The 21,819-nt window shown below is 38.3% G+C and overlaps 1 protein-coding gene across 2 annotated transcripts in view; it reads left to right on the plus strand.

Annotated features, from left to right (window-relative positions):
• Nucleotides 1-1,904: 1,904 nt before the first annotated feature.
• The window catches only part of SLC30A9 (solute carrier family 30 member 9), a 103,782-nt gene continuing 83,867 nt past the window's right edge, over nt 1,905-21,819 (plus strand). The window contains exons 1-3 of one of the 2 annotated variants that reach the window (XM_032274059.1): nt 2,089-2,156; nt 10,583-10,694; nt 14,648-14,812. In XM_032274059.1, coding sequence (XP_032129950.1) covers nt 10,658-10,694; nt 14,648-14,812 — 202 coding nt within the window. In that variant the 5' untranslated portion in view covers nt 2,089-2,156; nt 10,583-10,657. Of the gene's footprint in view, nt 2,157-10,582; nt 10,695-14,647; nt 14,813-21,819 lie in introns of both variants that reach the window. The other variant, XM_032274058.1, reaches the window with a different exon arrangement.

Below are 21,819 nucleotides of genomic sequence, written 5' to 3' on the forward strand. Positions count from 1 at the left end.
TGGGATTGAGAGTCAAAGGAAATTCCCCTACGGAACTCTAAAACTGACATTACCTTAAGTTTTAGCACGTGGGGAAGTTTTAAAGATTTTCCAAAAGGATAAGTATATCATGATCTGTAGATATAAATACCAAGACAGCTTCAGAGTTATTTTAATCCAAGTCTGTTGAGGCTTTATTATGTGATACAGCATTGTGTGGGTTAAACAACATAACACACAGAATGATATTTTGTTCTTCAAACTTATTTGGCAAATCAAGTGTACTGGCGGTTTATAAAAATTAGTGGTATCTAAGTCAAGTTACACTCCAACTATACCAGGAAAAAGAGTAGAAAATACAATTAAATTTTACTATGCAACCAACATTTGTATTTTACACATCAAGCAGGCTATTATAGAAATTGAGAACTCTGCACAAAATGTATTTTTTTTAAAAGTTTCTTATCACAAAAGGGACATATTTTCTTCTAAAAATGATTAGAAAATACAGGCAAACAAAAATAATCCTATCACACAAATTAAAACAGAAGTTTTGATCAGGCTTGCCTAAAATGACAGTTAAAACCAGAGCCATTTTAAGAATCCAAAATATGAGATTAGTTTTGTTCAAAAAGAATTATCTGTAAAAGTTAATGAATGTTTGCATAGTTACCATAAATTAAGAGGTAAGCTTTTATGTATTTTTACTTCATCAAGTTGAATTTCTATTAAAATTTATTTCAAGAAAGGGAAAATAACATTCCAGTAATACTCGGATTTTTTAGTAATACTGAGCCTATGATTTATGGGACATCATTTTTTAATGTTTGTCCACTGAATGTTTTGAGTTATGTTTGTTATAGGAAGTTAAATTTGCTTACCATTCTTAGGATAATTTATTTGGTTATACTTAATTAGTATAAAATACTTGACTTTTAAAAAATTAAGGACATACTAAATTTTCCCGAGATCGTTATTTTGCGGTAATATAAATAAGCGACTCAGATTAACATGAAAGCAAACCACTACACGTTCCATTCAATTTTTTTGTGTGCCAGGCATTGTTTTAACCTCTTTATACAGCCATGTTCGAAACAGACAAGATTCCAGCATCATGATGCTTATTTTCTATTCTAGGACAGAAAATAGGAAAAAAAATACCCACCATAATCTCAAATAGTGATAAGCATTTTGAAGAAAAGTATATAGGACAGCGGGGTAGAGAATGACCAGGCCTATCATAGCTAGGGTGGTCAAGGAAGGCGTCTCTTGAGTTTGAGCTAAGAGCTGAATGAGCATGGGAGAGAGGAACAGTTAACGTGAACACTGATCAGGTTTCTTTCTCCCGGGACCAGACTGCTTCGAAGTCTCTACACCTCCGTTTACCGTAACATGTCATGAACACATAAAACCTCTTATTTTATTACAGTACAGACAAAAATCTGAGCTTCACAGATCAGTAGGGCAAGTAACTAATTCCGAACTGTGTACTTGCCTTTATGATACTGGCTACACACTGGTGTTAAGGAGAACGATGTACGTGGCAGAGGTTCTGGACATGTTGGCTCCAACTTGGGTTTATCCTGGCAGGCTCTAGGTAGGGAGGCTCAGAAAACCTGCGTCCGTCCTTCCCATCTCTCCTCCCATTTCCGAAACCATGGCCCCAGCTTCGAGAAAAAAGAAAGTAGACAGAACTCCCAAGGACAGCTTTCCTGGCTGACGAGGATGTAAACCGTTTACGTGTTGATTTCCAAGCACGCGCAAAAGCAAGGGTGCCAAAGAAGACGGCGGACACCAAACTTCACCTGCAGCCACGCCCTCCCCATGTGGGGGTCTGGGTTCCTGGGAGGGAAAGCCTCTCTCTTGGTGCTCAACGTGCTACGTCACTTCCGCTGCCTCCACGGCAGGCGTCTCTAAATGACGTTGTCGTTTCCGGGTCGCTGAGGCCGCCTCTGGCGGCGAAGGCGTCAGTGTTTGCGGATGCCCAGTCTATGGAGTCAGTTGGTACTGGTGGAGGCGCGGAGGCAGGAGGCGGTGTCCGAGTAGGGGCCTCTGCCCCGCCAGGATGTTACCGGGCTTGGCCGCCGCCGCCGCGGCCCACAGATGTAGCTGGTCCTCTCTGTGCCGGCTCCGTCTGCGATGCAGGGCGGTGACCCGTGGCCCCAGCAACCGCCAGGGTGAGTGTCCCGCACCGACCTGCTGGCTCCGTAGAAGCCGAACTGGAGGGCCAGGCTTGGCTCGGCGCCTCGCCTGGGGCAGTTAGCCCGCTTGCCTTTCGCCAACCTCAGAACCTTCCTTTCCTGCCTTCGCCTTTCCAGTTCATCCTGCGCAGCCCGCGGGGGTCCTGACAGGTCTCCCTGATTCTGGTCCCTCGCGCGGCCCCCGCGGGAACTTGTGGGCACCTCACGGGCCGGATTGCACCTCTGAAGCCTACTGCTTTGTACCAAACTAAATGTTACGTGCGCATCGCGGTGTCCCGCGGTGACTCACCTCCGCGGTTGGAAAATTGCGGACTCCGCAAAGTTCTAGGGTCTTTGATGCTCTCCAGCACACCCTCATTTAGCACTTGGTCGAGATTTTCTTGGCCTGTTCTTTTTCTCATTCTCCCAACTTGTTTTCTTAAATTTTCTGAAAGGAAGGAGGGGTGCTACTCAATACGGATCTTTCTGAAGAAGTACGAAAGTATCCCACAATCATTGAATGAACCCAGTTTGGGGCCGAAAAACAAAGGAACTCTTCAGTTCGGTTGAGCAGTTTTTTTGGTGAAAAAGTGTCAGCTGTAACTGTAACCCAGAAAAAAAGATGGTTGAAGAGAATTTTCATCTCTCTCAACATTTTCTGACTCTAATTTAAATAGTTTGAGAGTTTCTAAAAATAACCCTGAACTCCTAATCAGGCTTACCTTCATATTTGCCGTAGCTTGGCACACATTGCTTGACACTGAGAATTAATAGGAACTCTGAGGGAGAAGGCAGAACTAAGTCTACCCTTAATCTAATCCCTCCATTCTTGGGGTGCAAAGAGTATTTACAGAAACATTTCTCAAAAATTCATGTTTGAAGCCAGGTGCGGTGGTGCATTCCTGCAGTTCAGCTACTCGGGTGGCTGAGGCAGGCGGATTGTTTGAGCACAGGAATTCTAGATTAGCATGGGCAACGTAATGAGACCCATTTCTTAAAAAATAATCATGTTTGAAAAAACTTGTAGCGTGTTTGTCACCTCCTGAAAGAAGTCAGAAGTTGCAGTCATTTGAGATTGTATGTAGTATAAGCTATAGTAACTATGTTGTGCATATAAATTAGAATATATTCATATATTTTATTTGCAATTAAAGTTGACTCTTAAAATTTCATACGGATGCATTTTAACAGCACTATTCCCAGGACTTTTTGGTAGTGATAGAAAACTGTTGAATTTTTCATATTGGCAGTGTATTGCCAGGTTCTCTTACGAACAAAAATGAATCATCGGGTGGGTGCAGTGGCTCATGCTTGTAATCCTCAGGAGGATTGTAAACCTTAGGAGACTGAGGTGGGTGGATCCCTTGAGCCCAGGAGTTCCAGACCAGCTTGGGCAACATGGCAAATTGCCTCTGTACAAAAAATTAGCCTGGTGTGGTGACACGCCTGTAATCCTAGCCTGTACTCAGGAGGCTGAGGTGGGAGGATTGCTTGAGCCCAGGAGGTCGAGGCTGCAGTGAGCCATGAGCATGCCAGTGCACTCCAGCCTGGGTGACAGAGACCGACCCTATCTCAAAAAGAAAAAAAGAAAAAAAAAAAGAAGAAAAATGAATCATCTGTTTATAGTGTACTCCAGAATCCCCAAGTAAGTTTCTAACGCAGATGCTTCTATTGACCAAGCAATTTTGGCATTTTACACTGAAATTACAGTGGCTGTTAAATGTAATCTAAACTGCCCTTTAAGTGTTGGTAAAAATGAGTTGAAACAGTGTAATACTTGTAATCCCTCTTCTGTGTAGCTGTCATCATGCTGAAAATTATGTATTCTTTGTTTCATCTGTCTGTGAAACAGATAATTATTACCTATCTTTGTGGTCAAAATGACTTTGCAAAGTTCTTTGGAATGTTTGCTACTACAAAAAATTAAAATGCTTTTTCACACTTAAAAATGCTTAGTAGGTTTTTTAAAATAACCTTGCTTGTGAAAATTTAGCTTCAGTAATGAAGGATTTCTTAAAAGGGCAGCCGTTATTGTTATTTTTTAGATGGGGTTTCGCCATAATGGCCAGGCTGGTTTTGAACTCCTGACCTCAAGTGATCCAGACACCTCGGCCTCTCAAAGTGCTAGGATTACAGGCGTGAGCCACTGAAGGGCAGCCATTATTATGGCAAAATTTAAAAATCATTTAGAAAAAGAGTACTGTTTAAATTGGATGCATGTGAGAAGACTATTTGAAGAACTTTTGGAGAAAGAAAATCTAAAAACATGTTTTTATTTGTCTAGAAATAAGGTTTAGTTTATACTTCTAAAATGCCTATGTGGCTGGGAAAAGCTTATAAAGCATAAAGAGAGGAGGGAACCTTGAGGAATTACTTGAATACTTAAAAATGAGAAATGCCGGCTGGGTGCAGTGGCTCATGCCTGTAATCCCAGCACTTTGGGAGGCCAAGGAGGGTGGATCACCTGAGGTCAGGAGTTTGAGACCAGCCTGGCCAACATGGGGAAGCCTTGTCTCTACTAAAAATACAAAAATTAGCTAGGTGTGGTGGCTAGCGCCTGTAATCCCAGCTACTCAGGAGGCTGAGGCAGGAGAATCGCTTGAACCTAGGAGGCGGAGGTTGTGATGAGCTGAGATTGCGCCACTGCACTCCAGCCTGGGTGACAGAGTGAGACTCTACTCAAAAAATAAAAAATGAAAAAGAATAATGCCTTTAAAGGCAAAAAAGAAACTGTCTGAAAGAAATATGAGAGCCGTGTTTGTAATTTTGAGTTGTCTGGTAGCCATATTAAAAAATGTAAAATTCAAGGCGAATTAATTTTAATAATGAAATTAATATATTTTAATAAAATATATCAAATTTAATATTTTATTGAGTATATTCAAAATATTTCAACATGTAATCAATATCAAAATTATTGAAATATTTTACATCGTCTTTTTGTACTATCTTTAAAACCCAGTGAATATTTTATACTTACAGCACATCACAGTTCAGATTAACCACATTTTAAGTGCTCAGTAAATGGTGACTACTTAACTAGATAGTGTAGTTAGAGTTAGTATCTTTAAGTTATAAAGAAGTTTTACAAACCAGTGTACATTCCAGTAGGAAAATGGACAAAGGAATCGAATACAGAGTTCATAAAGTTGTTCAGGTGGCCAAAAAAAATGCAAAACTGTTCCATACTTACTAAAAAACAGAGACTTTAAAAAATTTTACTTCTCACTGCCTATCTTGTTTTGGCTGAATTTTTAATAATGATGATACCCCATATTGAGAGTGCGGGAAAACAGCAACTCTCTTAACTACTGATTGAAAACATAAAAGGTTTATGCCCTCGGACCTAACAGTTTTTATTCAGAAGGATTTACTTTAAAGAAATAATCAGATACATATTAAAATGTGTGCAGAAGTTCATTATAGTAATAAGTTGGTAGTTTATAGTTATGAAGAGTTGGAAACTGAAATGTATTATGATACAGTTATTATGGGCTTGTGATATATACAACCAGTTTTAAAAAAAATTATAATTCAGGGCTGAGTGTGGTGGCTCACGCCTGTAATCACAGCACTTTAGGAGGCCAAGGAAGGTGGATCAGCTGAGGGCAGAAGTTCGAGATCAGCCTGGTCAACATGGTGAAAAGCCTGTCTCTACCAAAAATACAAAAATTAACTGGGCATGGTGGTGGGTGCCTGTAATCCCAGCTACTTGGGAGGGTGAGGCAGGAGAATCAATTGAACCCAGGAGCAGAGGTTGCAGTGAGCAGAGATCGCGCCATTGTACTGTAGCTTGGTTGATAAGTGCAAAACTCCGTCTCAAAAAAAATATATATATATATAAATTATAATTCAGAAGAATAGTGACATGGAGAATACTCTTGTATTGTTAGGTAAAAACTGTAGAAAACATAGTAAAAAATATATACTGTGATACTAACAGTGAGTTTTTCTGAATTTTTTGTTTTACAAATGATCTACAGTAGACATATACTTTAAAAGAATAAAAATGTTACTTATCTCCCATAGTAAGTATATCTTTTTTTTTTTTTTTTTTTTGAGACAGAGTTTCGCTCTTGTTGCCCAGGCTGGAGTGCAATGGCGCGATCTCGGCTCACCACAACCTCCGCCTCCCGGGTTCAGGCAATTCTCCTGCCTCAGCCTCCTGAGTAGCTGGGACTACAGGCACGCGCCACCATGCCCAGCTAATTTTTTGTAGTTTTAGTAGAGACGGGGTTTCACCATGTTGACCAGGATGGTCTTGATCTCTTGACGTCGTGATCCACCCGCCTCGGCCTCCCAAAGTGCTGGGATTACAGGCTTGAGCCACCGCGCCCGGCCAGTATATCTTTTTTTATAAAAAGTTCCTTTGGGTTAGGATAGAGCACATATTTCTTTTTTCATGTGTTTATACCTTGCCTAATTTGCCAAAAATTTGAGATGGGAAGACTCTTAAATATACTAGATGAATGGATACATGCTTTTCTTAAATCTGAGATTAATAAAAGTATAATTTTTATATAGAAAATAGAAATCAAACATACTCTATATATTATGATTGTTTCTAATCTGCTAGTATTTATGGCCATAAGAAAAGTAGACTGAGAATTTAACTTTTATCTTCAGGAGAGGTCCTTCCTCCTCCCCAACCTCTTTAAATAACTAAGAGCATTGGCAGTTATAAAAGACCAGCCTGGCCAACATGGTGAAATCCCGTCTCTACTAAAAATACAAAAACTAGCTGGACGTGGTGGCAGGTGCCTGTAATGCCAGCTACTTGGGAGGCTGAGGCAGGAGAATCGCTTGAACCTAGGAGGTGGAGGTTGCAGTGAGGGGAGACACTGCCACTGTACTCTAGCCTGGGCAATAAAGTGAGACCCACTCTCTCAAAACAACAACAACAACAACAAAAAAAAAACAACCCATTTAGACTCAATGCTCTTAGTTGTTTAATGAGGTTGGGGAGGAGGAAGGACCTCTGATGGGGATAAAAGTTAAATTCTCAGTCTAATTAAGACCATTGACAGTTTTTTTTTTTTTTTTAAGAAGAAAGAGAAAGAATAATAAAAAAAAAAAAGAATGAAGGAGAGGAAGAAAGAGGAAGAGGGAGAGAAAACAGGGGTGTTACTTTATTGCTTGGGCTAGAATGCAGTCTAAAAATGGGTATGCCTATAATTGTGTTTAATGATAGAGACATGAAAAAAAAATGAGGGAAGAAAATAACTAACAAGCGGCCAACCAATATTTCATTTAAACCTGTAAATAGGTGTGATGTGGTACTGATAAATGGTGTATATTTTGTGTATTTAAAGTGGAGAGTTCTGTAAATGTTGATTAAGTTTACTTGTTCCGGATCTGAGTTCAAGTGCTGGATATCGATGTTAACTTTGTCTCATTGATCTGTCTAATATTGATGTTGAAGTCTCCCACTATTATTGTGTGGGAGTCTAAGTCTCTTTATAAGTCTTATATATCTGGGTATTCCTGTATTGAGTTGTGTATATATTTAGGATCTTTAGCCCTTCTTGTTACATTGATCTTTTTATCATTATGTAATATACTGCTTTGCTTCTTTTGATCTTTGTTGCTTTAAAGTCTGTTTTATCAGCAAAAATTGCAACTCCTGCTTTCTATTTATTTGTTTATTTTTGCTCTCCATTTGATTGGTAAATCTTTCTCCATCCCTTTGTTTTGAGTCTTTGTGTATCCTGCTTCTGTTAATGGAACACAGCCTTTCTCCATCAGGCCTTGTTCTGTTGCTGATGAGGAACCGTGATCCCCTGTAGAGGGAGAGGCGTTCTGATTTTGGGTATTCTCAGCCTTTTTAGGCTGGTTTCTTCCCTTCGTTATAGATTTATTCATCTCTGGTCTTTATAATTACTGTCCTTATAGTTGGGTTTCTGAATGGATGTCCAACTTGTTGATTCCCGGCACTAAAATCTGAGCAACTCACTGCGCCGGCCAAAACAGCGGTGTTACGATTGATGGTGCTTTTCTGACTCTGTACCAAGAACCGCCGCACCAAGGCAGTGGCAAAACTGCCTCGCCGGCCACAAGAGTCGCACTGGCGACCCGTAGGGCTCCTCCGCTGGGAATCTCCTGGTGTGTGAACAACAAAAATTGATCTGAAAGTGTGGTGTCCTCTCGTTCTCTGCGCTTTCAGTGGGAGCTACAATCCTGAGCTGCTAGTGATCAGCCATCTTGGATTTTTCTCCTCCATTGACAGTTATAAACAACATTTAGGGCTGGGTTCAATGGCTCACACCTGTAATCCAAGCACTTTGGAAGGCTGAGGTTGGCAGATCACCTGATGCCAGGAGTTTGAGACTAGCGTGACAAAAACCTGTCTCTACTAAAAACACAAAAAATTAGCGGGTATGGTGGTAGGTGCCTGTAATCCCAGCCCCTTGGGAGGCTGAGGCAGGAGAACCGCTTGAACCCAGGAAGGGGAGGCTGCAGTGAGCCGAGATTGCGCCATTGCACTCCAGCCTGGGCAACAAGAGCAAAACTCCATCTCAAAAAACAAAAAAAGACCATTTAGACGGGCTGATAGCAAGATTCTATGCAGATCAAGTTAATGATATAATTTCTTGTACTTAACTGTGAAATGAAGCTAACTATAGCGTGTGCCTCCTAGAGTTTTTGTGAATGAGGATCCTTAAGCATTAGATACCAGGCATTGTAGTTGCTGTTAGTGTAGTGCTGAACAAGAAAGATAGATGGTTTCCACCTTTATTCCCCCAGAAATAGAATATATTTAAAGTGCCATAGAAGAGATAGCAAGCAGGACAATGGGCTAGAAAGTAGCCAGGAGGGTCTGTTTCATTAGATGTGATGGCCTGGGACTCCAGCTTTTCTGAGGTGATAACTGAGCCTAGGCATGAAAGATGAAAATGAGCAAGCCAGGTGAAGATCTGGGAGAAAGAGCAATTTGGGAAGAGTAAAGAGGAACTGTAAAGATCAGACAAGTAGTATGCATATATGTATGTATTTTTGAGACAGGGTCTTGCTCTGTTACCCAGGCTAGAGTGCACTGGCATGATCACAGCTCATTGCAGTCTTGACTTCCGGGGCTCCAGCGATCCTCCCACTTCAGCCTTCTCAGTAGCCAGGACCACAGGCTAGTGCCATCATGCCCAGCTAATTTTGATATTTTTGTTAGAGACTGGGTTTCACCATGTTACCCAGACTGATCTCAAACTCCTGATGTCAAGGAGTCCACCCTTCTTGGCCTCCCAAAGTGCTGGGATTACAGGTGTGAGCCACTGCACCTAGCCCAAATAGTTTCAAGGAGCATAAAGAAACCTGTTGTGTCTAGGGTATGGTGGGGTGGTAAGAAAGGAAATTTGTTTTTGTTTTTTGTTTTTTTGAGACGGAGTTTTGCTCTTTTGCCCAGGCTGATGTGTAATGGTGCCATCTTGGCTCACTGCAACCTCTGCCTACTGGGTTCAAGCGATTCTCCTGCCTCAGCCTCCTGAGTAGCTGGAATTACAGGCATTAGGCAATATGCCCAGCTGATTTTTGTATTTTTAGTAGAGACAGGGTTTTGCCATGTTGGTCAGCCTGGTTTTGAACTCCTGACCTCAGGTGATCTGCCTCTCTTGGCCTCCCAGAGTGCTGGGATTACAGGGATGAGCCACTGTGCCTGGCCGAAATTTGAGTATTTTAAGCCAAAGACTTTGAAAAAGAGGAGTGTTTTAAAAATATCACTCTTGGCCAGGGTGGTGGCTTATGCCTGTAATCCCAGCAATCTGGGAGGCCAAGGTGGGCAGATCACTTGAGTCTAGGAGTTTGTGACCAGCCTGGGCAACATGGCAAAATTCCATCTCTACCAAAAAAAAAAAAAAAAAAATTATCCATATAGGGTAGCACACTCTTGTGATCCCAGGTACTCAGGAGGCTGAGGTGGGAGGACCACCTGAGGCCGGGGAGGTCAAGATTTCAGTGAACCATGATTGTGCCACTGCTCCAGCCTGGGTGACAGTGACACCCTGTCTCAGAAAAACACAAAATCACAGCTGAGTGCAGTGGCTCATGCCTGTAATCCCAACACTTTGGGAGGCCAAGGAAGGAGGATCAGCTGAGTTTAGGAGTTCAAGACCAGCGTGGTCTGCATGATGAAACCCCATCTCTACTAAAAATACAAATATTAGTCAGGCATGGTGGCATGTGTCTATAATCCCAGCTACTCAGGAGACTGAGGCAGGAGAATCACTGGGACCTGGGAGGTAGAGGTTGTAGTGAGATACACTCCAACCTGGATGACAGAGTGAGACTCCACCTCAAAATAAATAAATAAATAGAATTAAGCAAGGTAGTAAAGATGTATGTCGAGATGCAGTCCAGGAAGTTGTCAGCATCCCCTATTGTTTCCTAACTAAAAAAAAAAAAAGAAAAAAAAAGATTTTCTGTTTCTTACTCAGCTCTGGAGAAAAGTTACATCAGCAGTGGTCTTCTAGACTGAGCTACCCCAGTTCGGTCACACTTTTACTTCCTAAATGATTAAGGATAAAAGGGACTTTTCTGCAGTTTTGGGCAGGTAAAACGATCGAAGTAAACCAGAGATAGTCAATCTGTTATTGGTAGACTGTGTTACAAATTGTGATGATGATTAATAAGACCTTGATGAAGTTCCAGATAATTTAGCAATGGATATATCCTTAGTTTTTTTTTTATTATGGGCATTTTTTTAATACAGGGAAAGCATAAGGTATAAAGTGAAAATTATGCATAATCCAAATATTTCACCACATTTTTAGCAGTTGAAATCATACTGTGGAAGTCTCCTGCTTTTTTTATGCAACATTATGAGTGTTTTTCCTTGATATTAAAACTTTTTAATTAGTGCATAATAAATATATACGGACCTGCCATAACTTAATCATTCTTCTATTAGGGAACACTTGAGTTGTTTCTGTTTTTCCTGTGATAAATAATGCTATGAGGAATATCTTTGCGTTCTATATTACGTATTTAAAAGTCACACAATAACCTCTTTAAAAGGTTATATAACCACTTAGAAACCTCTTTAACAGTTATTTAGCTTTCATATATCACTGCCTTAGAAATTTTGGGACGGAATTACTGAAATAGTCTCTAAAGTAAGGAGACTGAAATCTAGAAGACAGGCTGCAAGCTTGACTGTGGCCCTGAAATTAGCAGAAATAAACTCAGTTTGCAAGAAATCTTTTTGTTTATTTTCAGTTGTTGTTGCAGAAGTAACATAAACAGTATATTGAATTGTTAGTTTGTATGAGAGAAAAGGTTTCTTTTTGTTGTTATTCGTAGCCTAAAAATGGTGGCCAGATTTTCTCTGAAAGCCAGATTAAGTGGTAGGTGACAAACCAGATTGGAGAGAGAGGACAAATAGTGACCACTGGCAGTGGTCATTAGGTTGTTAGCTACAGATGCCACGAGAGTAAAATAAACACAGAGAAGTGTAGCTGTTCTGAGTAGACTGATGATAGGACACAAGTAGCTCTGCAGTCTTGAAAACACAGCCCTTATATAAAGAGCCGTAAGAATGTTCTTGTCCAGGCCAGTAGAACAGTTAAATGCCAGAGTAGACTTCGATATGTATCTTGTTTGGAAGTCACCTTGAAGAAAGAGTATTAATGATGGGTAATATTTTCACTGTCTCTTTGCTTGTTAGAATTAATGAATTCAGTGATTCTTTAGCCAGTGCTTGTGTTTTTATTGCTATGTGTTAGGTATTATATTTGTTTTATTGAGTTAAATGTGCTCCAGTATAGTTTTTAGAATATACGGTGTTAAAGGTGGTAAATATATGTGTCATTTTCTGTCTTGTATTAATGCCAAATGTGTACTTTTAAAGTTGCTGATACCTTAATTTCTATTGTTGTTAAAAATTAAGAACTTTTCAAAACAGCAAGAAAGTTATCAAAGGTTACTAGGATAGTTTCAAAAGCACTTAGAAGTCAATTTTAAGAGACTGCTACTGGCCCAAAATAGAATAGTTTGAGCATTAGTCAGGATAATGATTAATTAGATTGAAAAATGTCAAGTAATGTTTAAATGTATGAAGTTGTAATGATATACACACAAATTAAAAATGTGTCACTGTTACAGGACCATAGGTAATTAGCTTATTATTTTGAGAACTGATAAAGGGGAAGAAGCATTTAGTCTGACTTTCCTATATGAACTATATTTCTGAATAACCAAATAAGTGAGGGATATTTTCTCTTTGTAGAAGTATTCTGACTAGTAATTGAAGGAGTAATAAAATTGAAATATCATTTTGTAACCACCTAATGAATAAATGATTCTAGGCATTAAACAACAGTAGACACTATCATCACAAATAAATTGACAACCAGTTACTGTTTGGTTCCTGATGAAAGAACTCATCACCACTTAAAGTAGTGTTGACATCATTAAAAGAGCCTGAAGTTAGACAAAGCCTTTATAGCCATTGATTTATAGAACATTTTTAAGGATGGCTAAACAATACCATGGGAATTCAGTCAGCAAAATTCAACATGGGAAACTACCAGGACAAAAATTCAGGACAAACAACCTGGCTTTTTCAACATAAAAATTGCAGTTAAAAAAAAAAATTCTGTAGCATAAAAGAGACTTAAAAGACATCTCAATCAGTCCCAATATGTGGACTTTATTTGGATCTATTCACATAGAAACTGGAAAAAAATTAATAACATTTGTAACAACTGGAAATTTGAAATTGAGAATATTTGATGATATTAACGAATTTTTTCTTTAACTTCTGGTAATGGCGTTATGGTTATGTTAAAGTTTTTGTCTCTTAGAAATACATAATGACATATTTCATGGATGAAATTATGTCTGAGATTTGCTTCAAATTAATATTGGTGCAGATAGAGATGAGATGAAATTGACCCTGAGTTGATCATTGTTGAAAGTAGACCGTGAGTACATGGCAGTTTATTGTGGTGGTTTTTCTACCTTTGCATACGTTTGAGATTTTCTGTAACATTTTAAAAACAAAAGAGAACATTGAAAAAAAAGTCATAGAAACAGGTCATCTTCCAAGGAAGGACTTTTAGACTGTGGAGTAATCCCTCTTTAAACGTCTTAGCACAGATTCTATGAAAGTATTTCATCAGTGTGTAAAAAAAAAGTGGCATATTGTCTTTGTCAGGTTATTATTACAGAAGATATATTGAATTGGGCTGAATAGTCAGAACACAGTGGCTGGGATGACGATGCTTTCCTGAAGTATGTTTCCTAGGAAAATCTTCTTTAGCCCATATTTTACTAATTTTTTTTGCTAGTAGGCAGCATATTTTAATGTGTAGGAATAATCTTCTCTTATATATGCTTTACTGACCCTTTAAAAAATAGACACAAATGACCAAAAACATTCTAGGCCTTCAACAATTTCCCAAGTAAGTAAAAGAATCAGTTGATATCAGGAACTTTTTCAAGAAAGTTAAATTCTAGGCCTGAAACTTAAGTGAATACTTATGTTCCCTTATGCCTTTTGTGTTCTTCAAATTATCTTCAACATTCACAATAATTGATGTTCCTGACGAATTCTGAGCCTTTAAGAAATGGCTTTTTTGTAATTTCAGAATTAGTATATCTGCACATACAATGCATGAGTTAACATATCTGGAAGATCATTATTAAGCAGGTTAGAAAAGTTTCAACTCTTGAATGCTCAACCCTCCATCTTTGGAAAAACTTGACTATCTATAATGTAATTTGATTTCACCTAAAACTTTACAAAATATATGAATGATATCTAGATAGAGTTTTTGGATTCTTTCAAAAAGACGAATTCTCAGGACTCATGGCAAAAAAAAAGAGAAGGAGAGTCAAAGGAAAATAGAGACAAATGTGGTTTTCTGCTACTTGGTTAAATTGTGAAATATATTTTCCTTCTGTATTTGAGCCCTTCAAAGCTCAGAGTCAACCCAGATGAAGCAGCTGAAGTGCTTTGTAATTAGTCTTCTATTCTTCACTCAATTAAAATTCCCCGTATACTGAGGCATCTCTCCAAATGTTGATCTAATTATCTGATTAAAAAATCGGTGACAGTATGAATGACTGATTAATATAATTAACTTATTGATTGTGAAATGAAAGAGGAATAAATCTTTAGCTAGTGGAAGAAGGACACAGGATAATTTTGTGTAGGAAGTCTTCCTGACTTTCCCTCTCAGAGTCCTTCATTCTGAAAAGTAATTATGACATTTTTTTAGCTTGCAACCAGCATGCAAAATAAAAAGTATCTATTGTGGACTATGTAGCTTTCAAAATAGCTGAATAGCAAAATGTTTTATTTGATTTTTTAAAATATTTAAATTTCCAAATAAATTTACAAGTTAGAGAAAAATAGAATATTGTCACTAATTTTTCTTTACAAAATGTATTTCCTGTGTACTTAGGAGCAGTGAAACACCTCTCCTGGAGAGGGTGGCTTGGCAATTGTGTAGTTGGGAGTAGGTTTGAAATTAAAATATATATATTTTTTCTTTTAGAGTGGCAGAATTTAGTGACATTTGGAAGCTTTCCAAACTTGGTTCCCTATAGTCATCCATACATTTGTACACTGAGTCAAGTCAAGTTGTACTCCACAGATGTTCAGAAAGAAGGACAGGGATCACAAACTCTCAGAGTGGAAAAAGTACCATCGTTTGAAACAGGTAGGTATAATTTTTTTAAATGTATTTTATTCTGTATACTGGAATAGTTTGTGTAAAATTATTTCTTCCCTGAATGTTTGATAGAGTTTACTTGTATTGTTATCTGGACTGATGTTTTCTTTGTGGGAACTATTAAACCACTAATTTAATTTCTTTTTTTTTTCTATTTCTTTTTGACTCAGTTTTCTATGAAAAACTATCTACTTAAACTAAATTTTGTTATAAAATGTGTAACAATATTGTTTACCCTCAAAAGCATATGTAGTTATGTCCTTTTTTCATTCCTAATATTTGTTTTATTTTCTTGACTAGTCTTATTGAGGTTTGTCTTTTATTATTTTTCCATGTATTAACTTTTTTTACTTTGAACCATTATATGTTTGTTTCCTATTTCATCAATTTTTGCTTTTTAAATATAGCCTCCTTTCTGCCTTTTTTTCGTGTTTTTTCTGTCATTATTTTTTCTTTGTTTTGTTGTTTTATAATTTTAACTTTTATTTAGATTCAGGAGAGTACATGTGAGGGTTTGTTACATGAGTATTTTGTGTGATGATGAGGTGTGGGGTATACTTGATCTTGTCACCCAGACAGTGAGCAGTACCAAATAGTTTTTCAACCATTGCTGTTCCCTCTCTCTCCCTCATCTAGTAGACCCCAGTGCCTATTTTTGCTATCTTTACATTCATGTATACCCAATGTTTAACTCCTAATTATAATTGAGAACATGTGGTACTCGGCTTTCTGTTTTTGTGTGAAATTGCTTAGGACAATGGCCTATGTGGTTACATCCATGTTGCTGCAAAGGACGTGATTGATCCCTTTTTGTGGCTGCATGGTATTCCATGGTGTATATGTACCATATTTTCTTAATCCAATATACTATTAATTGACACCTAGGTTGATTTCAAGTCTTTGCTATTGTGAGGAGCGCTGCAGTGAACATATGAGTACATGTGTCTTTTTGGTAGAATAATTTATTTTTAATATATAGTCACTAATGGGATTGCTGGAGTTCTTTGAGAAATCCCCAAACTGCTTTCCATAGTGGTTGAACTAATTTACATTCCTACCAGTAGTATATAAATATTGCCTTTTCTCTGCAGCCTCACTAGCATCTCTTGTTTTTTGGTTCTGTCATTCTGTTATTATTTATTTATTTATTTATTTAGATACAGAGTTTCGCTCTTGTTGCCTAGGCTTGAGTCAATGAATGGCACCATCCCAGCTCACCACAGTCTCCACCCCTCGGGTTCAAGCAGTTCTCCTGCCTTAGCCTCCCAAGTAGCTGGGATTACAGGCATGCACCACTATGCCCAGCTAATGTATTTTTAGTAGAGATGGGGTTTCTCCATGTTGGTCAGGCTGGTCTTGAACTCCCGACCTCAGGTGATCCTCCTGCCCTGGCCTCTCAAAGTGCTGGGAGCCACCGCACCTGGCCTGTCATTCTGTAGATACTTAGCTTATTAATATTAACCCTTCCTTCCTTCCTTCCTTTCTAAAGTAGGCATTTAAGCCATGATAACACATCCCACAGTTTTGATGTATAATATTTTTATTATTTGTAATTCTAAATGTATTCTTATTTCTATTGTGATTCTTCTTTGACTTTTTAGTTATTAAAGTATTTTAAGTTTACAGATAGATGGAATTTTTATCTTTTTGTGTTAAATGTATTTCACGAAATATGGTCTATATTAATTCAGTCTTGAAACTGAAATTTGTTGAGTGTAACATTTTGGTTTAGCAGTTGGTCAATTTTTCTCAATGGTTTTCCTGTGCTTGAAAAGAATGTGTATTTTTGGTTGCTGGTGTGGTGTTTATACACATCAATTCTGATTTTTAGTTTCTCAATACAGATCTTTGTCCTGTTTTTAAAATTCATCATTACCAAGGGAGATATTGGGGTATCACACTCTGATGGTAGATTCAGTGTTCTTTTTTTACAGTTCTGTGAATTTTTGCTTTTTATAATTTGAGGCTGTCATTAGATACATACATATTTTGACTTGTTACATAACACTGATGAATATTACCCTTTATCACTGTGCAGCTACTCTTTTTCTTTAGTGACATCTCTACTACATTTCTTTTGGTTACTATTTTCCCATTATAATTTTTTCCATCCTTTGATTTTAACTTTTTTGTCTTAATACAATCATCTATATGTTTTAACTGGAAGTTTAGGCAGTTTACATTTACTGTAATCACTGATATAGTTAAACATATTTCTACCATTTTATCATGTTTTCTTAAATTCCTTTTTTGCCTTTAATTTTTTTTCTCATTCCATCATCTCCTCGCCCCCATTCTCTCCCTTTCTCTCATTTAAATTTTTAGACTCTGTGTCTGTACTTCAAAGCCTAAAGGTAATTGATAAATTTACTTTCCTTCTGAAAAACACAAAAGCTTTAGAATGCTTTAATTCTGATCACCTCCTTCAACTTACATGCTATTTGTTGGCTAATATTTTCTCTCTGTTCTGCTGTTTCTCTGCTATAAAATATATATTGTTGCTTGCTTAAGATTTATTCAGAATCCTGTTAACCACCTCTTCTTATATCTGATCTTTCTGTCTGATGTGCATCCTATAAAAGTTCCTTTAGGTAAGGATCTTTTGTGGGAAAGGCACATTTAAGTTGTTACTCCATTGTCTTTTGGCTTCCACTAATTGTTGAGAAGTCAGATGTTATGCCTTTGTTTGTATATATTTTTTATTTGACTGCATTTTAAAATTTGATTATTTTGAAAGCATTTTTCGTTGATATTAATGGCAGTTTTATTCTGAAGTGACTACCTATATATTTCTTTGTATTTATTCTACTTGAAATTTGTTGGGCTTCCTGGATCTGAGGATTAGTATTTTATTACAATTCTGGAATTCTACAGTTCTCTGTTATTATTTTTTCAGATATTACATCTCATTTCTGTATTACCTCCTTCTGGAACTTCTATTAGAAATATGTTACAACATCTTATGTTGTTTTTCATGTCTCTAAACCTCTCATCATATTTTCTATTTCTTTACCTTTCTGGCCTGCATTCTGTGTTATTTCCTTAGGCCTACCAAGATCACTAATTTCCTCTTGAGTTGCCTCTAATATGCTGGTTGATTAGGTATGTTGGGTTTTTAACTTAAATGATTTTATTTTATTTTATTTATTTATTTATTTATTTTTTGAGACCAAGTCTCATTGTTGCCCAGGCTGGAGTGCAGTGGTAAGATCATGGCTCACTGCAGCCTTAACCCCCTGGGCTCAACCTACCTCAGCCTCCTTAGTAGCTGAGAAAACAAGTGTGTGCCACCATCCCCAGCTAATTTATTTTTATATTTTGTAGAGACAAGGTCTCTCTGTGTTACCCAGGCTGGTCTCGAACTCCTGGGCTCAAGCAGTCCTCCTGCCTCAACCTTCCAAAGTGCTGGGATTACAGGTGTGAGCCACTATACCTAGCCATATTTTTCATTTCTAGAAATTGTTTTTTACCTTGCATGGTTGGTCTTTAATTCCTTGGTTGCATTTTTAGACTTACCTTTTATTACATTAGATACATTAAACATAGCTATTTTATATTTTTAACTGAAAATTCTGCTATAGGAAATCTTTTTGTTTCTCACTGTATTATCCTTTTCTTCCCTTTTTTGCTCTTGTTAATGATGTCATACCTGTATTTTGTAACTGTGAGCTGTTCATTTTCCATGATGTTTTTGTATCTTGAAAGTATTTGACGTTTATCTGGATTGAAAATGCCTTTCTGCCTCGGGGGGTTTGTTTTTGCTTCTGTAAGCTACTGGGTATACAGTTGAGATGACATTAAATTCAATTCTCTGCTTTAGATTTACATTGTGAATTCAGACTGTATACTTGTGTTAGGGTTCACTTTTCTGTAGGATTTTCAGAATATTTTTTCTTCCCCGCTACTTAACACCAAAGTATAGACAGGCCTGTTTCCTTGCTGTTCCCCTCTGTGTGAATTATTTATTTCCAGTTCATAGTGATGCCATGGCTGTGGCATTTTACCTCAGTGTCCCCTGTTAGACTCTTTATCTTGGGCAGAACCTAGTCTTATTCTCTGGTCTCCCATGTCCCTTGTAGCTGTGGAGGAGAAATAAGCTGAAAGAATCCAAGCTTCAGTAGAAATCAGGGGAAAGCTGGCTTTGGTGTGTTTGTTTGTTTGTAGAGGTCCTGCTTTCACTTCATTTTTGCTCTTTTCATATCATTTTTTGCTGGACTAACAATGCATTTAAAAAGATTTTGCTTGGGGTACAATAAAAAGAAGCATTAAAGGAAGTCCTTTATTTATTCATTTATTCATTAATTTACTCGAAGTGTTTATTGAGCACTTTTTATATGACAGCAAATGAGAATGTCTCAGAGTTGATTACTAAAGCAGAAAATTAAGCAAACAGATATTGTATTTTAACATTTGGCCTAGTACTTATGGGTTCTGCATCTTTATATTTTTATTATTTTTATTTTTATTTATTTATTTTTGAGACTGAGTTTCGCTCTTGTTACCCACGCTGGAGTGCAGTGGCATGATCTCGGCTCACCACAACCTCCGCCTCCTGGGTTCAAGCAATTCTCCTGCCTCAGCCTCCCGAGTAGCTGGGACTACAGGCGTGCACCACCATGCGCAGCTAATTTTTGTATTTTTAGTGGAGACGGGGTTTCACCATGTTGACCAGGATGGTCTTGATCTCTTGACCTCGTGATCCACTCGCCTCGACCTCCCAAAGTGCTGAGATTATAGGTGTGAGCCACCGCACCCGCCAAGGGTTCTGCATCTTTGGATTCAACCAACCAAGGATCAAAAGATTTAGGGGGAAAATGGATGGCCGCATCTGTTCCGAACATATATAGACATTTTTTTTCTTCTCAGTATTTCCTAAACAATGCAGTATAACAATGATTTACTTAGCATTTGCATTGAATTAGGTATTATAAGTAATTTAGAGATGATTTAAAGTACATGGGAGGATGTGCGTAGGTTATATGCAAATATTGCACCATTTTATAAGGTGGACTTGAGCATCCATGGATTGTGGTATCTGTAGGGAAGTCCTGGAACCAGTCTTTGACAAATACTGAGGGATGACTGTTCTGATAGAGGAGATTCATTGTGCTGCAGGGGCTCATAGAAGAGGCACTTAACTGAGTCTTGAGTGGTTAGGAAAGATTTCCATAGGAAATGATATCTACTTGGGGACATGAAAGAAAAGCATGTATTGCCCAGATGTGGTAGCTCACGCCTAGAACCTTGGGAGGCCTAAGTGGGTGGATCAGTTGAGCCCAGGAGTTCCAGACCAGCCTTAGCAACATGGTGAAACTCTGTCACTCCACAAAAAATACAAAAATCAGCTGGGCGTAGAGGCTTGTGCCTTCCAAGTAGTCCCAGCCACTTGGAAGGTTGAGGTAGGAGGATCATCTGAGCCTGAGAGGTCAAGGTTGCAGTGAGCCGTGATAGTGCCACTGCACTCCAGCCTGGACAACAGAGTGAGACCTTGTCTCAAAAAAAAAAAAAAAAAGAAGAAAGGTTAAAAAAAATGGATAGGTGTTGGTATGGTGAATGTTGGAGAAAGGAGGTAAAATTCGTGGAATAGTGAGTAGAGGATTTGGTGGTAAGTTTGGTAATGTTGTAAGTACAAGAGATGGTGATCCAGTTTCTATATTCCTTTTTATTTTTTTCTACTACTCTCTTGCTTCCTCATTATGTTTCAGCCAAAGCAGTCTCCCTTTTACTCAGCCATGTAATGAAAAAATGGGAAGAGTTAAGCAGTAGTCAGATCAAGCTCTTGTTCAGGAGTTTGGACTTTGTTTTGTAGGTAGTGGGAATAACAGAGTACTATTAATACAAGTAGGGGAGGTACTTAATCAGATTTAAGGTTTTAGAAAGATAACTAGCTGCAAAATGGCAAACAGATTGCAAAAGGAGGGAGATTGAAAGTAGTACAAATGAAGGTCTGGACTAGGATAATGATAATGCTTTTTTTTTTTTTAAAGGAGTAGATGACCTTAAGAGATCTAGGAACTGAATAGGACTTAGTAATTGAATTTGGGGGATAAAGGAGAGGGTCAAGTAAAGAGCAATGCTTGGTTACCGTTTGTCCAACTGTGTAGATTATTTCTAAAATTAGGAGTACCAGAGCTGGAGGATATTTTAATGAGATGATGATGATGGTGTGATTTTAGACATCTGAATTATAGGTGCCTATGAAAGATCTTAACAGATAATGCAGTGACCAGTAGGCAGCTGGGTGGGTATCTAGTGAGTCTGCTAGTCACTGTATTATCTTTTAAGATGTCACACATCAGGCCAGGCACACCTGTAATCCAAGCACTTTGGGAGGCCGAGGTGGGTGGCTCTCAAGGTCAAGAGATCGAGATCATCCAGCTGACATGATGAAACCCCATCTCTACTAAAAATACAAAAATTAGCCAGCCGTGGTGACGGGCACCTGTAATCCCAGCTACTCGGGAGGTTGAGGCAGAGAATAGCTTGCACTCGGGAGGCAGAGGTTGCAGTCAGCTGAGATCACTCCACTGCACTGCAGCCTGGGCAGCAGAGCGAGACTCTGTCTCAAAAAAAAAAAAAAAGAAAGAAAGAGAAAAAAAGACCAGGTATGGTGGCTCACGCCTGTAATCCCAGCACTTTGGGAGACTGAGACAGGTGGATCATGAGGTCAGGAGTTCAAGACCAGCCTGGCCAACATGGTGAAACGCCATCTCTACTAAAAATACAAAAATTAGCCAGGTGTGGTGGTGCATGCCTATAACCCCAGCTACTAGGAAGACTAAGGCAGGAGAATAGCTTGAACCCAGGAAGTGGAGGTTGTAGTGATCCTGCCACTGCACTCCAGCCTGGGAAAGACCAAGGCTCCATCTCAAAAAAAAAAAAAAAAAAAAAAAAAAAGATATCACACATCTTAACACAACTACCATCCTACTTCAAGATATGATTATCTCTTGTCTGATCCCAGTCTTCTCCCTGGGATCTCTGCTTCCATTCTT

This window comes from Sapajus apella, unplaced genomic scaffold, assembly GCF_009761245.1.
Source record: "Sapajus apella isolate SASKATOON/1434 unplaced genomic scaffold, GSC_monkey_1.0 scaffold5, whole genome shotgun sequence".
NCBI lineage: Eukaryota > Metazoa > Chordata > Mammalia > Primates > Cebidae > Sapajus > Sapajus apella.